Source organism: Pinus tabuliformis, chromosome 5_2 (genome assembly GCF_031772625.1).
Source record: "Pinus tabuliformis cultivar Carrire ecotype Pingquan chromosome 5_2, CPIR1, whole genome shotgun sequence".
NCBI lineage: Eukaryota > Viridiplantae > Streptophyta > Pinopsida > Pinales > Pinaceae > Pinus > Pinus tabuliformis.
In genome coordinates this window covers 167,148,781-167,167,986 of record NC_142306.1, presented here as the reverse complement: position 1 = coordinate 167,167,986, position 19,206 = coordinate 167,148,781, and the positions used below count along the sequence as shown (strand labels likewise).

The 19,206-nt window shown below is 36.6% G+C and overlaps 1 protein-coding gene across 1 annotated transcript in view; it reads right to left on the bottom strand.

The window, feature by feature from the left end:
• Positions 1-3,279: 3,279 nt before the first annotated feature.
• LOC149158078 (putative protein phosphatase 2C 45) overlaps positions 3,280-19,206 on the bottom strand; it is a 33,925-nt gene continuing 17,998 nt past the window's right edge. The window contains exons 6-9 of the mRNA XM_089436103.1: positions 6,345-6,431; positions 5,889-5,980; positions 3,938-4,012; positions 3,280-3,753 (exon numbers count right to left, since the gene is read on the bottom strand). Of these exons, the coding sequence (XP_089292229.1) occupies positions 3,610-3,753; positions 3,938-4,012; positions 5,889-5,980; positions 6,345-6,431 (398 nt within the window). The 3' untranslated portion in view covers positions 3,280-3,609. The remainder of the gene's footprint in view (positions 3,754-3,937; positions 4,013-5,888; positions 5,981-6,344; positions 6,432-19,206) is intronic.

Genomic DNA, 19,206 nt, shown 5'->3' with positions numbered 1-19,206 from the left:
TATCCCAACCTAAAATTAACGAAGCAATCCCATTTTAAAATGGATAGAACAACGTCAAAGGACAATAGCTCAAGTGGTAGCTAGCAAATTTAATTTCCTTTCCATTCTATTTCTATTCTATGGGGACACGTTAGCCTGTGATAAAAATTTTAACATGTTCAAAATTGTGACAAGTAATTCCTATAAGCTATAAGGGACGGGAAAATTTGAATATCTTGATATTGAGGTGAATAGTGATAACCATTGTGATTTGATCCTAGGTCATGCCGAAAACAATCCTCTCAAGTTACCGATTCACCAATTACTATTAAAAAAAATAGACAGAAATGCCATAAAATTTGAACTTTAGACCCTAGTTAATGCCTTTTACCAATAAAGTATGGAGTAATCCCTATCTCATTGTAAGTTCTTTGATCACATTTTTTTGTTTTGAATGATGTACTTTTGATCATTTATTTTCTAGAAAGGCTTGTGAAAGGGATACTATGAAGCACTATCACTCTCTTATGCCTACCCCTTGGGACAAGGAACATGGTATATTAGATGTTGCATGTTATGGAGCACCACTAGTGAATTTTTGAGTTTTTTATTTTTTTTTGTATAGAGGGAAGGAAGAATACTAAGCAGCAAACATATTGTTCACACCACAGTCAATCAACTATTATGTTAGTAGGAGGCACTGCTGCTAGCGCATGAAAGAAGCATTGTAGAGTAGTACCATTTAAAGAAAAGAAAAGCATAAAAAAAAAAAAACAAAAAATTGCCCCCACAACCAACCAATGGAGTTTTTATTATATTTAGAGAAGAAAGATTGTCATGCAAACAATTACAATACACAGATTCTAGGAATATACAACTTGGTAATGCGCATTTTTCAGAAAGCATGTTAAAGGGGTGTGATGGATTGCTACTAGTGAGAGTATTTGTTCAAAAAGTTTACGCAAAGAGAATGTAGGTTTGATACCGAGAAATGCTATAGTCCATTTGAGTCTTTTATTGATTCAAATTATTGGAAAGGTTTTCAAGATTTCTAGCATAGTGGAATATGATGCAAATTATAAAGTCGCTATAGGTAAGCCTTTAAGAGGGCTTGTGAGTTCAATTTGTCATCAAATGAGGCTTTATAGAAATTCTCATAAGATGAACAAGTCAATGAGAGCCTTTATACCTTAAACTAAGTAACAACACAAATTTATGAAAAAAATATTGTTGGAGCTTCATAATGATAACATAAAGGTTATAAACAATAATTATAATAAAAAATTGTTAAAAAAATGAGAAAAAAGGGCGACAAAAAACTTTATAGATAAATACAACTTGTAAAATGGCAAATTGGTAACATATTTGCAGTGTGTTAACTGTATTCTAGTCATTATGAACATATCAGATAACTACATCTTACTTACCTCCTTGATCAAATGTCATGGCCAAAGATGCTCAACCCAAGGACCATTAACATTAAACCCAACATCAAACATGTATCTTATAACAAATTCTCAAAAAGATCTTTGTCAGAATTATAAAGTAGTTCAAATTATTTTAAATCAAGAAAAAAAAAAAGAAATTTGATTTGAAATTTTTTATAGTTCAAATTTTCTGAAAATTCTTTGTTAAAATTATGAAATATTTCAAATTATTTTCAAACTAGAGAACAAAACAATAAAATTTAATATCAAAATATACAAGACTTTGACTGGGAAAATAATTCTAAATTCCAATTCCAAAATAACTTCAACAATACTTGGAAAATATCACCAAATAAGTTTGTGATAATAGCTCAAGAGAAAATAGCTAACCTTAAGATATAGCTAACATCAACAAATAAGTATTACAATGACAAATGGAAAGTGACAACTAACCTTAATACATCAACAAATAAGTATTACAGTGACTCGATAGAAAGTAACAACTAACCTTAATAGATACTAATAACACAGTTTGTATATTATTAAATATTTTACATATATAAAGAATTTGAATTTTTTTTAATTATAAATAATAGACTCCATGGAAAGTAACAACTAACCTTAATAGATACTCATAACATAGTTAATATATTATTAAAACTTTTACATATATTAAAATTTTTACATATATAAAGAATTTGATTTTTTTTTAATTTTAAATTTATTATTTAAATAATTTAGATGCATAAAAATCAAATTAAAAAATTGTGTCATGCTTTTCCGATCAAATTAAAGAAAATTGGGACCATACAGTGTAGTTCATAGTCAAAACAAAATATAAATATTATTAATTTCATAACCATCCAGTATTATTAACTATCATAACCATCCAGTGTAGTATTATTAACCATCATAACCATCCAGTGTAGTTCATAGGTGACAAAATATAAATATTATTAATTTTATATAATATATATGATAATTATTCATCAAAGTTAAAAGAATACAAAAAAAATGCCCCCGATGATTCCACCTGTTTTGTTCAATTTATCAATAACGCTTTGTTCAATTTATCAATAACGCTTTCAATATTGCAAGCTAAGAAGAGATTTTCGAAATTGCAAAAAATGTTTTCAACAGTACATCATCACTACAAAGCATTTTTTTATGAAGTAACTAAATCACAAATGTTACGGTAGGTAATGACATCTAAATATCCACAATGGAACTCATGTACCTAAATATCTAGGATGCACTTCCTGATTGAGAATGTAAGAAATTTGACTTTCAAATATTGATTTACCACAAGGAATCCCCAAAAGAAAATTCATAAAGCATTTAGTACCCGTAGTAAAGAAGAGTTGAACATGACTTCACTGAGTTTCCCTGGTTTTGAGAATAATAAAATGTCAACAATATTGTCAAGCTGGCCAGAAAATAAAATGTCATTCGAGCCAGCAAGTTGGTAGAAAATAATGCCAGGTAATTTCACAACAATGTTGGTGTGAAAATTAATGGAAGCACAGACAATGTGAGAGATAGCGACGCACAGCAAAGCAAGTCAATATATGCACCTTCAATTATTTAGTGGTACCAACCAGTTGTGCTACAAATGCGACAGCGCAAACAAAATTCAATCCTGCCTATTATGGAAATCAAAATCAGTTTCTTTTGTCATAATTTCCGAGTTCAATTTTAGTTTCTAATACTATTTCCAGTGTCAAGCTTTACTAAAAAGGTAATTTTGTAAATCTATCATTTGCCCTCGAAATCTTTGTGTGTAACTTCCATGGGAGTGTCATATGGTATAAAGAACGTTAGATCACTTGGCCTTCATCTCTCCCTATAAAGACAAGCATATAATATCACGAAGAAAAATCAAAATCAAAAGCAATGGTATTTTTTAAAATGAGAATAAAAACAAGCATTAGAAAAAAAAATATCTGTACAAGCTTCATGCACCCATCTTATGCTAAAAATAAATAGCATAGTTAAAATGAAGTGTATCTGCACGAGTCTATCACAAAAACTAAACTGCCATACTAGCGTGCATTTCCAAACAGTTTTCACTTTGCTTTCCATACAATCATCTTTCCTGCTGATGCAGAGGAAGAAGCTTGGAATTTCTATTACAAAGACTATCATAGATCAGCAGAACGGAGATAATATCATTGAATGTAAAAATTGTTGTTGTGCTGTTTTGTTATGGCAGATCATGTTTGCCATGATGAAATCGCACCACAACAGAAGTGATATTGTCCGCGCTGCCCTTAGCATAGGCAGTTTCAATCAACTTTTTTGCTGCAACTTCTGGATCTTCTATTGCTTTAACAAGAGCAATTGCATCCTGCATGAGCAATCACACAAAAACGTAATGAAACAGGATTCTCCCTTAAAACTAAGGGATAGTAAAAGATGAAGGGATACTGCGCATAAGAAAGTAACAAGGGGAAAATGCAAAAGAAAATAGCATCTATGATTGAAAATGCATACCACCTTAATATGCATCATTAAAGATCATGAAAGCTAACCTCATTTGTGATTACATCCCATAGCCCGTCACTCGCAATTACAAGAAGCTCAAAATCATCATCAATTATTGCTTCCTGAAAAACTCAAGTTTCTGAGTTTAATAACACTGAAAATATCTCCTTACACGAATTCTTATTTTGCTTTTCACTACAATATTTTCAAAACATCCCAAATTGTTATCTCATGTAAAATAGATTAAGACAATGATGAAAGTTGTTTTCTTTTACATTTTACATTATGGAATTTATATGAGTATATGAGCAAATTATTAGTATCGGTTCATCTCAATTGCTTTTTCCAGTAGCTTTTTGGCATTTTCAAGCCTTATGCTATTAAATCTCTATCCTAGCAAGTTTAAGACCCCAAAGAGTACTGTGTCAGTGTGCCTTATGCACTCTTTGACGTTCAGATAATAATTCCCAAACCAGTACGCCCCAGACTAATGTTGTTTATAAATCTTTTTGCAACGTAATAATGTCTTCTACTATGTGGGTAGCAGGTCAGCGACACCTGTCACACCCAACTGCATTTTGTTTAGAAGAATTGTGCTCAAAACTTAAGTTTGCCAATGGATTTAATAATATTATTATATAAGAAATAAAAACAAAACCAAAAAAAAAAATCCAAGTACAGTCCCTAAAGCATCTAAGAGGTCACAATTACTCGTGACAGGCCAAAACACTCACCAAAGTGTTCATAGGCATTAGAGAGCTTGTGAGTTCAATCAAATACTCAAATGTTTGCAGCACCAATGACATACATCTACCAACTGATCAAACAATATTAAGTATTACCTAAGGACTTTAGATTTAGCATACAGAAAGAAGTTAATTACTTCGATGGCAATGGGCCTGAGAATTTAAAGAAAGTCTTGAATGTCTACAGCACACTGTTACCAGCAGAACAAACATTATTAAGAATTAACCTATGGGTTTTAGATTTAGCATATGAGGAGATTTAAAGTAATAAGTTTGAATGCTTTAGGGAGATAATAAGATAAGATTATTTTATTAATGTCCAACAAATGACCGTAAATAGGTCAATGGGACTGAAGGATACAACCAGTACGAGTACAATGTGGGAGTGCAAATGCAACTCCTGGAAAATCACAAGCTAAATCTAGGATAAAATGAAGTAAAGAAGGATACAATAATAGGAAAGCCTCATAAACATGTATACAACTGGATAATGTATAAGGCTAAGTGAATCAGTCCAGGGCTGGAGGTTGATAATGTCAAGAATGCCCCGAGTCTGATAGATGGCGGCAAGGGGGGTGACAGTGGCGCTGACTAGATATCAGAGTCCTCTGGATCCAATGAGTAGTCTGGCTGCATGATCCTGGGGGGATGTAGGAGTGAAGGATACTCTTAACATCTGAGGCCAAAGGAAAGAAGCTCTAATGAAATGTTTGTTTGAACTTATTCAGCTACGATGAAATGTATGGGGTGTGGCTGAAGATTGAACCTCTCCCAAAGTTTATCAAACATAGCTATGAGGGGCTCAACTTTGTAAATTTGGTGTATTCATGTCCTTGTGCTCTATTGGGGTCAATGTTTTGGTTTGCACCCCTTGGTTATTTCTCGCATTCCTTTATGTAACACTTGCCTTGAATTAAAATTCCAAGAAAGCCACATTCTTCAGTAAATTTATCATATTCTTGTTTAATTGCCTGCTATGTACTTCCTCCATACTCTTTTCTACACCTCCATGCATCACAAACTATTGATTGCAAAATATTCCTAGTAACCTCTAATATTCTCTTCCTGGAAGATTTTAGTGCTTTCATAATTTTTATAAATGTCCATGCATGAGACTGCCTGGAGGCAGAAAATCTGTTCATACAGAAAATTGGTTTTAAAATATTCCTTGCAGCTCTCTAATTTTCTTGTCGGAAGAGGTTAGTGCTTTGGGCATCCCTGACACAAGAATCAGTCAATATAGATACGCTACCTGAATCTCAGGTTCAGCCACAACATATTGTTTCAATAACCGATTGCCAAATGCCCGAGATACAGCAAGAACACCTCCTACTCTCCATGTTCCTGCAATTAAAGTCACTCATCAGTGTGAAAGTATACAAGGCAAAGAAAGCTTACCTGTTTTCCATGTAGCTGCAAGAGACAACTAATTATCCAAAGTCTAAAGTAAAATGTCTCTCCCATTGGTCAAATCTAGTATAATTATAAGAAATTCTTAATAGGTAATAAACAAATACACAATGACTTGCATTCTGTATAATAACACACAACCAAGCCATTCATTGGAAACCACAAATTAGTTAAGCCACCTATAGGGTAATGCATCCCTGAAAACAACTCAAGGAACCTAATCTCCAAACAACAAACGCAAAGCTCACTCATCATATGCAAACTTAAAATGAACATGAGACGAGATAAAAACTCTTACCAGCCCACATAACATTGCCCCCGGCTTGCTCAATACGCTCCCGTTCATCAACCCTGTTAGGCTTGTGATCTTCAGACAGAGGTATAGCTGCAACCAAAGCACAAATCATATTTTTCAAAAATTGTGTTGTTGAACTGTGTGATTGTGTATTTATTTGTGTTCCTATTCTGCTGCAAATTGAGTACAGAAATTCTGTCTATATGAAAAGAAACTAGTTTTTGGATTGTTCATATTAGCAGTTGCAGAATTTCGTGGATTTTCTACAAATCCATTGCATATCCAAGAGCGTCTATCGGAATTTGTGCTACAAATGATTTGCACAACCTAGATGTGTGTGTGTCTCTCTCTCACTCTCTAATGATTTGGTTTCTGGAATCATGGTTTGGGATCTTAAAAATAATTTTTTCATTAAAATTTAATTTATTTTATGTATTTTTTTGAAAATCAGGTCATTAAATCTAGTCAACTGGGTCCAAGTTGAAACTCAAGTCAATAAGTAGCCAAGTCAAATTTTGAGTCCGAATTCTAAAATCATGGCTCAAGGTATGTCTGGTGGCTCATTAAATTTTGATTTCTATGAACAATGTATACATGGCAAACAAAATAGGATAAGATTTCCCTGTGGTGCTAAAAGAGCAAAAGGAATCTTGAAGTTGATACATAGTGATGTGTTTGAACTTGTTCCTCTTCCATCTCTAGAAAAATCATTGTAGTATGTACTATGTTTCATTCACAAAGGATTTCTCAAGGAACATATGGATCTATTTCCTCCAAAACAAAACTGAGATTTTCAATAAATTTAAAGAATTAAATTTTGTAAGTGTGGAATAGAAAAGCAAAAGACTACTCCATAGTCACCTCAACAAAATTAAGTGCAAAAAGAATGAACAAGATGTTGATGGAAAAGATAAAGTATGCTCAATAGTACAAGGTTGTCATATGAATTATGGACAAAGGCAGTGGGTATTGCATATTACTTGGTAAATCAATCACCTACATCAGCACTAGTTCACAATCTCCATGAGGCATGGATTGGTGAAAGCCCCTCCCTTAAACATCTTAGATTTTTTGGTTGTATTGCTTATGTTCATGTTCCATAAGTTGTATAAAAAGGTTGAAAAATGTATGTTTATTGGTTATAAAGAGGGTATAAAAGCTCATAAACATTGGAACCCATTAACAAAGAAGGTTGTTTAAAGTGGGGTTGCAGTGTCTACAAAGGTTAGAATTGTTCTCAACAAGGAAGTTCAACCAATGGAAGATGAACAAAAAACAATAGAGTTTGAGTTGGAGGGTGAAGAATCTACCTCATAAGAAGATTATCAAGAGAGGAAGAGCCTCAGACTCTAGTCTTGATGAGACTGGTTCAAGAAAGAAGGCATCCCAAAAGGTATACCACTCTCCTGATTGTCCTTCCTGTTCTAACTATCACTAATAATGATCCTAGAACTATTGGGAAGGCAGTGGATTCAAAGGATAATTAACTCTGGAAAAAGGCCACGGTTGAAGAAATGGTTTCCTTTGGATAAAAACATGACTTGGGATCCTGCTAACATTTGTGCCCTTGCGATTTGTGCACCTCATCCATAGATTTAACACATGTACACTATAGTCACTATTGCAAAATACTTATATTTCTCACCTTGGATGCTCTTGATGAAGAAGAGAGAAATTGTTGTTCCATAAATGTCATCAGAAGAAGTTTGCTTCTTCACAAACTTATTGATGGAATATCTTCCTTGCAAGCTATTAAAGGCAAATGTCATTCTAAAAATACTTCACTACAAAATCACTATCATTCAACTTAAATACAGGTTACTTCTTTGTAGGAATCTAACACCCAACCAAACATTGAAGTCAGGTCGCTATGAGACTCTAGAGCCAGGCTTTGTGATGTTACCTCATTGCAAGGTACTAATGAAAATTTCTTTAGTGAAGATAATCATATCTGACTTCAAGATGATGACTTGAAGTTTGGTTATGAATCATGATCTCCCACATCAACAATTGGCTGAAAAATCCATGTCCATCCTAAATATGCATGCCCTCAATAAGAATCTAGTACAAGTAGTAAGATTTAATAGGTCCTAAAGATGACAGTGTTCAAAACATTGCTCATTATTTTCATACAGATTAATGTCTTGTTGTTGATCTTGGTGAAAGGTATCCTTAAAATGCTGACAATTGGACCTTGAATATTAACAAGACAGAGAAATCTTGAAACTTATCAATCAAAAGTCATGAATGAATAAAAGAAAAAGGAAATAACACTTGATTCTTCATAAAAGGATGTGCAACACTCACTTGATGTCGCTTCTTCTCATGTTATGCTGGTTTCTCACGAGTAGTGTTCCCCTAAGTATGAGAAGAATATTGAGGGGTTTAGTTATAAATTGCTTTGTCATATGGGACGTACAGATGGTGGACTTGCTAAACATGGATAGTGTATCATTATTCCTATAGGGCCTAAGATGAAATGAATGAGTAGAGCTTGGATGTTTTGAGACTTTGTCACAAATCCAAGTCGTCTTAATCCCCCTCATACTATTTGAGAAGAAAATCCTACACCATTTGTTGATTTTTCCATTGATGATATGTCAGAGCTCGATTCTAACACCTCCAATGATTATTCTACTAGTAAGTCACAAAAACCACATCATGCACCTGTCTTTTGTTCAACAAATATCAGATTCTTCACCAATCACATCTCAATCATATTGACAACCTCATCAATGTGATCATAAGCATTATTGCTCTCTATCTCAGTATCACAATTCTTATGCTAATAGTGCTTCTTACAAAACTTTGGAGAAGAGATGAAACAAGGAAAATATTAGATCAAAGCCTTCTACAAGGGTTTCCTATAATTGAATTGAAGAATGATCATGGCATTATTTTAGATCATGTTTCATATCTTATCGACTTACATCATCCACTATACAATCGTACAGTTCTCAAATCTCTCTTTTATTGATAAACCATGGTTGCAGTCTCCTACTGATAGTTTATGATGGCATTCATTCCTTATTTCTCCTCTTTTGCACATGTATGATTAGAGTAGGCCTTTATGATGCGAAAACCATCTTGTTGTATCTGTTATCTAGAGCACTTGTTGAGTATTTTTTACCCTTGCTAAAAAAAATGCATGATGAACAATATTTTTCTTGGCTTATCTGATTGGAGCACTCTTGTTAAACTTCAACACTTGCTTGCAGCTATGTCGGAAGAGGATCCTTTTCAACTTCAACATGCACATTGCCATCTTCTATATCATTCCTTGACACTATTATGCGACAACATTTACAACACAAGCATATGTTTGATTGCACCTCTCATGGTTAGGTCATTGTTGTCAATATCAGTCATTATTGTATCCCCGCCCATCTAACCATTATTGGGGGCGGTTTTGTGATGTTTATTTGGCCAATGTCTTTTTCTATATCACTTCTTTCCCAAGTGAAAAATACAGGGGGATTTTGGAATGTAAATTTATTTTATTTTGTTCTTTAGGAATGTAATTTTTATGTGGTCAAATATCCCTTTATCCAACATTTCTTATCTGTGTCCCCAATTCAATTATAAAGGGAAGATGTTAGGGATATATCAGTTAATCATAACTTAGTGAAAATTAAGTGTCATTGAAGTAAGCCTTGAATACTTTGTGATTAAGGTGCTAGCTAGAAAGTGGCCTTAGTGGTAACTTATTAATATGGTGTTTAGAAGGTGGCCTAGTGTTCCACATATAATGAGGTAGTTAGCCTAAAGCTAATCACTATTTAAAGGGGTCTTGACCCCATTGTAATACACCATGTTACACACTATGGAATCATGTAATGAATTAGTGTTTTCAATGTGGATTTTCTCTACCCCATAAGGGTTTCTCCACTATATATTTATCATCAATCTTTGTGATGGGACTATTACCCACCATTTTGTGGGTGATATCCCTAGGAGAAATGTTTTTCTCCAAGATGGTCCTCAGTGGGTAGCAAGCAGCCCCTTGCAGCCACTAGTTAGCTCATTGTGCCATTTCTCCGCCACCATCCATGTGGTCCCTCACCCATCTGCCATGATCGTATGTTTGAAGGTGGGCCTCCCGAACCTAAGCTACGCCTTGTCATTTGGTAATTGAGTATTGTAGTTTGCTTATCATGGACACTTTTGAGCATGGATTGAAGGGTGGATTCAGCGAAAAGAATGGGTTAGGTTTGTGCTCTTGTCCCCTAGACCCCTTTGGGATATTAACCTTGGATTCTAATCCCGTGGGATCTCTTTTACTAACCATTTGGCTTTAGGGATAGTATTTCACGGGAAACCCTAATTTTGGTTGCATTGTCCCGCTCCCTTATCCGCATATATTACCCCCTTTCCACTCATTATTACCCCATTCATCATTTCTCCCACCTATGTCCACATTCCTCCACTAGGTCCACATAGGGTTAGCTCACACCTTCCCCTCGCCCACACCTTGGACCAGGCCTCGAATGATGCCCCGGAGGTTGATGCAGCTAAAAAGAAATATAAAAGCATATTTGGCCACATTCAACAGGGAAATGTACCACAAAATGCAAAAGATGGTTGGGACAAACACATTTAGCGCATGGGCAAAAGCCATTACATGAGCTCTACCCCATCATCATGGCCATCACCCTAGTTCCTACAGGTTCTATGAGCCTCTTTCATCATATAGGAATCCATGATTGTCCCAACCCCTGGTGGGCAATGAACTGCCCTACCTTAAAAGGGGGTATTCACTGTTATATCTTATGCATCATGCTCTTACCCCTTGAGCACCGAGCAGTTAATCAAAGAAAATCATAAAAAGGAAAAAGGCATATAAAGAAAGGTGGAAAAATCAAGTCTGGGGCACCTCATGTACCACGATTGCTCCCTCCTATACATTATAAACAAAGTGTGGGCTCCCCTCTTATTAGCTACCCTTGTGCCCCAGCATGTGACCCAAGGCTGCCCCTTCTCATCCCCTACTTCATTCACCTATATGTCACGGAAGGCTGCCCCTTCTCATCCCCTACTTCATTCACCTATATGTCACGGTGACTTTTTAAAGGATGTACCTTGAACATATTATTCCCTTTGGAAGTAGAAACCACCTAATAGGATACTTGGTTAACCACATTTGGAGTTTATGATACATTGGCACATCCCGAAGCCCATTATGGAAGGGCAGGCCATTATGAAGTCCCCACCTGTGGTCCATGGTTGGTAAGTTCATTTACTCGATTTCCCTAATGACTTCTTGTACTGGAAGGCTAGGGGACGCATTGGATCTTATGCAAGATTGCAGATGGTCTCCATCTTGGGTTTGGTCTCCCTATACGGGGCCGTAATCCTCCAGAGGGCTACATCGACAAATGTAGGGTGTGTGTTGAGAGCCATGGGTCTCCACAGCAATAGAAAGCACTCCATGGATCCTCAAGGATGATCAAAGATGCTCGAGATACTCCCATTGGACGAGAATGATGCACCTAGTTCACCTTTGCCCAGGCGGCCCCAGAGATGTAGCATGCACTTGGCAGCTGACCGAGAACTCGTAGGATGATATGGCATCCCCTACACCATCATTGGAGCCCTTGCAGATGACCTACAAGCATCTTCGACTCATTTGGAGACCTATGAGATTATTATTGTGCCCCCACACCCACTGGGAGCACCACAGGTTTATTGTTTGGAGAACAAGGGGCCAACCCCTTGTGCAACACTTTTGAGGGTCCTATTCTTCATTATGGCACCTATGGACCTCATCAGGCCTCTTGGAGGGCCCTATGACATGTATTATTCATCATCTGACCTCTTAAGAGGCTTATTCTTTCATTTGTGAGCTAGTTTAGTGAGCATGTCACCAAAAGTTAGATTATTAGCACATTATTTTATTTTTGGGGCTTATGTAGGCCATGGAGGCTAATTTGAACTCCTCATTAGTGTATAAATACAAGTGAGATGAGTTCATTATCTTATCATCACTTTGGATTGGATCTCTTCTCTCTCTTGAGAATTTCACACTTCTTCTTGGAGGATAAATTGGAGCTTTATGGATGAATTTTGATGTGTGGAGTTGGTTTATCTTATCTTGAAGCTTTTCTATTGTCAGGTTGTGGATGGTTGGATATACTCTATCACATGTAAGTACATGATTTTAATGCTATTATGTTTTACTTTGTCATATACAATGTACTGGGATTTTCGCTATTCTTAGGGCTAATTGTTGCATGCATTTACTGCTTCAACTGTGGAATTTTTTCGATATAGCATCCCTCAATGTGTGGGCCATGTAATTTGAATGAAATCTCCTAGGGGTACTTCTATCAACGAATTCATCTTGATAAGCCATCTCGATTTGCACATTGAAGTATAAAAGCTACAAGATTGCTTCTCTTTGACCTATAGGTTAGCGAAGTGGCCTTGAGGCCTCCTTGAATAAGAACCAAAGGTCCTCATTCATATTTATCATAGACTCCATTCTCCCAAAACTAAGGCACTGATCCGCAGAGAGGTGGTCACCTAAAATCAATTCTTTTTCACCTTTTCCTAGGTCTAGCCAAGGTGGGTCACCTAGGCCATCATTTTCCCAGCAAACTATCCCTCCAAAAATTTTGATCTCCTAGCCTCTCCTGCGTTGGTGTCTCCCCAAGGCCTCCTCCAATTTTGAAGCCATTCCAACGGTGGAGTTGTGAGAAAAGCCAAGCCCTAGCTCCGAGATCAAAATTTGCCCTAGTATCCCCAAGGCTAGTGCCTTGTAAGATCAATTCAACACCTTTAAGTGAATATCCTTTCTTTGATCCTTTCCCCCTCCTTGTCTGGGTTAAGAACATCATTGGTCATTAAACTCTTACCTCCTAACCTAGGTTGGGGTCCACTTGGTCCCGTGTCGTCCCATTCCTTTGAAAAGACAATTCTTCAAGAACCATCCGGGATACCAATTTCAATAAGGATTTTAGGGATTGGGAAACTCTTTCACGAATCATATCCCTTAAACCTAACCCTTAAATCCTCTCATTCCTCTCCTAGAAGTCATTGTACCTTGCTTAGAAAGCAAGCAAGCTCTATCCTTCAACCTCTTCTGGAAAGGAATCATTTGGGTCACAACACATCCATTCATTGATTTATCTTTCATTGGTGACTCCATAATATACCAGGTCTCCTCCCATCGATGAAAGTCCGTAAATAGTAGGGAGCCTTAGCTGAGGTGACAGTGGGCTAAGTCTCCATTTGTTGCCCTTGGTCTAGCATTTGCCCTTTAGGTATCCCCTTTAGGTCCCCTGCTAGTTTGAGCGGTAACAGGGACATTTGTGTATTGGCTTTTAACAAGAAGATCCATAGGAAGCCCAAAATTGGCACCATAGATGATTATTAAATGCATGCACTAAAGGCTCCATTAACTTCAACCTCATTCAAAACCCTCATCAAATTGGGTAATAATGTTGATGTAAATAGCATGGGCAACATTGCTACCCTTTCTCAACAAAGGTACCATCATAAAATGTCATGGATCTCATTGACTACTAAAACAAAATCGTGGCTCACAAGATTAAAATTGCATTCCATAATCTTGAAATATTGTGTTTACAGGAAGTCAAAACTATTAGTTTTTTGTTAAAGAATGCTTTGAGTCATATTTGGCCAAATGCATCCTTATTCACCTTTGAGCCATATTTGGCCAAATGCATCCTTATCACCTTTGTACATGAAGAGGGCAAGGTAAAGAATAAGGATTGGAACCCTTGTCTCACCTCAACTTGCTTCTATCATGGAACATGGCACTAATCATGCTTAAAGGCTAGTGTGGATTATGTTGAATATAGAGGAATACGTATTGGGCCTAGCTAATATCTATGCATAGAATGAAGTTCAAGGGAGAGTCCATTTCCTAAGATGGATTATATATGAACTCCCCAAAGCTCATTAGCTTGGTTGTGGGGATCTCAACATGGTGGATACTCAAGGATACAAACAAGGCATGTTGCTTGTCAAAATGCCTTATTGCGAGGTAACACCATAGCGTGCCCTCAAGGCCAAGCTTGGGTTGTATGATTGTAACAAATTTGAAAGAAAGGAATCGTCTAATTTATGGTTCACTTGGCCCAATTTCCAAAGGGGCAACAAAGGAATCCTTAAGAGGCTTAACACAACCATAGTCAATGAACATAATAATACATTACTCTTTAGTTGTAATGGAGCTAGGCCAATAGGAGTCCTAAGTGAGTTCATGCTCTGAGATCAATGACCAATATGCTTCTCGATCTCCTGTGGTGTTGCAAAAAAAGTGGATGCCTAAGGCTCGCTCTATTATGCATGTCTCACTTGACAAATCATAGTTGCCTAAATTCTATCAAAAGAATTTGCAACATTTTATCCAAACCCAAAAACAAGAATTGTTGGATTTCCTAGTAGGAAGATATTATTGCTTGTACTACCTCTTTCTTGAGGGGCTATGGTGAATAATCTAGATATCACACTTATTCAATGAAAACCACAAAAGTTATTCATGAGAAGTTTGATCAACATTGTCAACGACTTAGTACATCTCTTTTGATTAAGAGTTGCAATCCAAGGCTATTGAGCTTCACTTCCTTCTTAAAGTTGATGAAATTGAGAATACACAACAAGGTGCCACGAGCTTCATGTTAGTGACCATCCAACAAAAGATTTTCTTTAAAGTTATGGCATTCAAGGAAGCTATAAAGAATATTTTTGTGATTATCCCACCTGTTGCACACTTTTTGTCAAAGTTCAAGGATGCAGATATGCCAAATATTTTTCAAAGGATCGGATCTTCTTTCACCAGTTTATGTGTGTCGTTGTAAACCCATTTTGCAAATGTAATGTAGATGATGCTAGTAAGACCGTAAATGTATGTAACAACCTAGGTAAGTCTATTATTTTGGCGATAATTTCATCCTAGGAGGTTTTTCATCTCACTGACTCTTTTGTGTTTCTAAACACGGATGGTTGGCAAAGTTTTTCCCTCCAGCCTCACCCCAAAGCTAGGGTGGAATTCTTCGTCAAAATCTTAGGTGAGTCTTAGTGTTCTAGTCGAGTCTTATATAAAAGTGGTTTGGGAATAATTTAAGCTAGTTGGCTAAATTATTTTATTACAAATCACTTGGTCTACTAGTTTGTGGTGTGTCGTAAGATTGGGTATGTATTTTGAGGGTCTAAGTCGAACGGGTATTCCTCCTTTGAAAGTTGAAATGTAAAATTTTATATAGAAAATATTTTAATGCATGGTCCTTCATACTTAGACACCATGGTTAAAATATTAGAGAGTGGAAAAAATATTAAATCCCCTCAAGTGTCAATTAATTAATTTTTCTGACAAAAATTAAATTAAATCCCAAGCCAAAAAATTAATTAATTTAGAGTCAAAATTAAATTCTCCAAATGGAAAAATTCGTGGGTCTTAAAAGAATTAATTTTTGGAGATCTTCCACCAAGGGAATATTGTATATTTCAAAAAAAATTGGACCCTTGGACCTTGGTGGTTAAGTCAAAGTCAAATTTTTTAGGAAATTAGCTCAAAATAATTAATTTTGAGCTAATAAAAATGGAATAAAATGACAAATTCGAAAATTCCTCAAAAATAAAAATTCAACGGTCTAAGATTAAAAGATGATCAAGTATCTTATGACGGTCAAGATTATTTTGACAAGGATCAAGCAAACTAGCTGTTATTTTTCACTTTGAGGATTTATATATAAATTAGAGTCATTTAAGTCTCTAGCCATCTAATTTTTGGCTAAGAAATTGTAGCTAAAGCATTGATGTAACACTATTGTCCCACTGGGAACTTTTATTTCTATCATAATAAAGACTTTGGGGTGCAATTCAAGGTGTTCAGTGTTCATTGATTTGTGGTATGTGCTGGCTACAGGCTTTCCTATGTTGTGCTGGTAAATGATAAAATTTGTTTTTCATTAGATGGGGATAAAGTCATTCTATTGATAGTTTTGGGCTAATCTAGATGATTTAATTTGCCACATGATTAACGGATTTTCTTGAGATATATACAGTGTTTGCAAGTACCCCAGTCCTTGGTCTCCAAGTTCACAAACTGTGGGCATGAACTGACTTTGTTTGGATCCCAAATATTTATGTGGTTGATTTAATCTTCGCTAAGGCTATAGTGTGCATTGGGTTTCTAAAATATTTGTAGCCATTTATCAAAGAAAAATTCCATAAAAATTATTTCCGAAAATTTATTTTAAAACCCTTGTATAATTTGTATATTAATTTTGTAAATCAAATTTGTAAATTATTTTTGCTAATTGTGGCTTAGGGTTTTTCGAGATTTTGTATATATTTGGGGTTTTGGGGATTTTGCAATTTATTTTTTGCAAGTGAATTTCAAGCTAGATCTGAAGATTTTCGAGGTTTCAGGCCTTGGCATATTTTTCAAGGGTTTCTAGAGGTGGATCTAGGCCCACGAAGAGAAGATCCACCATCTTTTCCCTCTCCAAACTCAGCACCCATGCCAAGGAGAAGCTGTGAGTCCTTAAAGAGTTTTGTCGCGGTGATTTAAGGTGGAACTTCAAGATCTGGAATAGACCTGGAAAAGTTGCAGAAGTTTGACAAAAAATTTACCCTTTGTGGGCCCTCCAACCCCAGCCGTTGCTATTTTCTGCCACCATCCCTTGGCTACAGGCCAAATTGGGCCTCTTAAAGGTTGTCATAGTCCTCCCTCTCATTACCATTACTCTTTCCAGCCTCCTATCCCGTCCGCTGTCTCCTTTCCTCCCTATTCTCCTCCATAACGCCTGTTGTGAGTCTCTTTCCCTGCCTTCCTCCCTCATCCCCTTGCAGCAGGCCTCACCTTGCCTCTTAACCCTCTCCCTGCCTTCCGCTCTCCCTCATATCCTATCCGTTTCCCTCCTCTTCCCCCTCGGCTCCCTCTTTTCCTTCCTCCTATCCTTCCGCTTGTCCCTTTTCCTCTCTGCTGTGCCCTTATTCCCCTCCCGCAGCATCGTTCCTCCTCTGTTGTGGGCTTCCAGCCCATTCCCTGCCTCCGCTGGCCCTCCTGCTCCTTCTCCTTCCCTACCGCAGGCCTTTCCTTGGCCTTTTCTGTCTCTGCCGTGAGCCCTCCTGGCTTGGCCGTGAGCATAACTGTCCCCACAACCCTCTCCCCTGCCTCTGCCATCCCTCCTTATCCCTCCATGACCTCCCTTCCACCCTCTGCTCCTCTCTATTTCCTCTCGGCCTGCCTCTGTGAGCTTCCTTTTCCCTTCCCTCCCCTTGGTAGCCCTCCTTACCATCTAACATGCCCTCTAGGGCCTCCTCTCACTCAACGCAGGCCTATCTCAGCCTTCTTTCATCACTGTGTTGGCCTCATTGAGCCCTACTTAGCCCTCGTCATTATCTCAGCTGCCTCTATTTATCTCTGTGTGCATCATTGAAATTTGGGCTAATCCTCTGATGGTTTTGCAGAGACAGTGGGATTATTTTGTGTCTACAGGTAGTCTAGTATTGGAGAAATTTCAGACAAGAGACTAGTCCTCTTCAAGCCCAAAGGGCTCACTGGTTTGCATCCTCCAATCCTTGATCTCCTCACTGTGTGTTTACAGCTGTCTAAAACATTCATATAACTCATCAAAGTGTCACTTGCATTATCTGATAGCTCATTTGTTTGATTTGTTGAGGGCTGATGTTAATATTCTGAACCAAGCCAAATATGATACAATCAAATTTCAAAGATCTAGAGTGGCATGAATGTGATAAATGGTCAACACAAGTCATTGGATAATCTTTGGAGTTGATTTGTTTGCTTCATGGACTGATATATTAAATACAAATCTCTGAGTACAAAATAGTAGCAGTAGTATAAGAATGTGACATCTTTCTTCCTTAGCTAACATTTTGATTACAGGGTCCGAGATAAATATCTCATATCTTTGAATACAAGGTATAAATAAGGTAACATTGTAATTCTAATTTGTAGGTTATCATCTAAACAGTGGTATTACCACTTGGCACTGGCATATGGTTTCCTAACTCATAAAATCAGATTTCATTATAGCTGCATGCCTTTGCTTATCATCAAAAGAAGTTGGGCATAATGATATATACTCTTGCAACTCCCATTTTGGCATTAAGATAAATTTTGCAATAACATTAGTTCACTCCTAAAGCATTTAGCATAATCCTAGTATCTGGTAGTCTGAAATGAATATTAAGCTTGAGCATATCACCAACTAATTAGCATTATCATCATCCCTTTAAGAATTGCTGAATCATTCAGATTGTCAATGTTTTGAATAAGCAGTCTCCTTTTTACATTGTGTACAAAGGATTATTGGCATAGAAGATCTAACCGTGATTATATTGGAATCTAAGTACATAAAGGAGGCTGAGGTAATATCTGTGTTGAGGAACCATCATTTTAATATCTTGAGGGATCTCTAATTGCTCCTAGTAATTATCATTAATGTCCTGATCATTAGTATTGAATGCTTAATCGAATCAAATACATTTCGAGTAAAAGAGCTTTTATAATCTTGTGGTGATACTCGTTGGTTAAAACATTGTGAGTGCTCCAGTTGTCATTGAGTGAATTATTACAAGATCTGAGCACATCCCGTAGTCAATCAAAACTTGTATCTCATTGGCACTTAGTATCTCGGCACATTTGCTTATGGTCAAAATTATAACTCTTTGACAAGTACTTATTGACATAACGTAACCATAACTAAGTGCTTAAACAACCTCAGCGATTTTAATTTAAAAAGCACTCAGAATCCTTGTACATCATCCTAGGATAGTCAATCATTCTAAGCAGCAGTTGCTGATCTGGTTACTTGGCATCTAATTTGTAAATAAACGAGAATTTGACTGCACTGGTCTCAATAGTGAA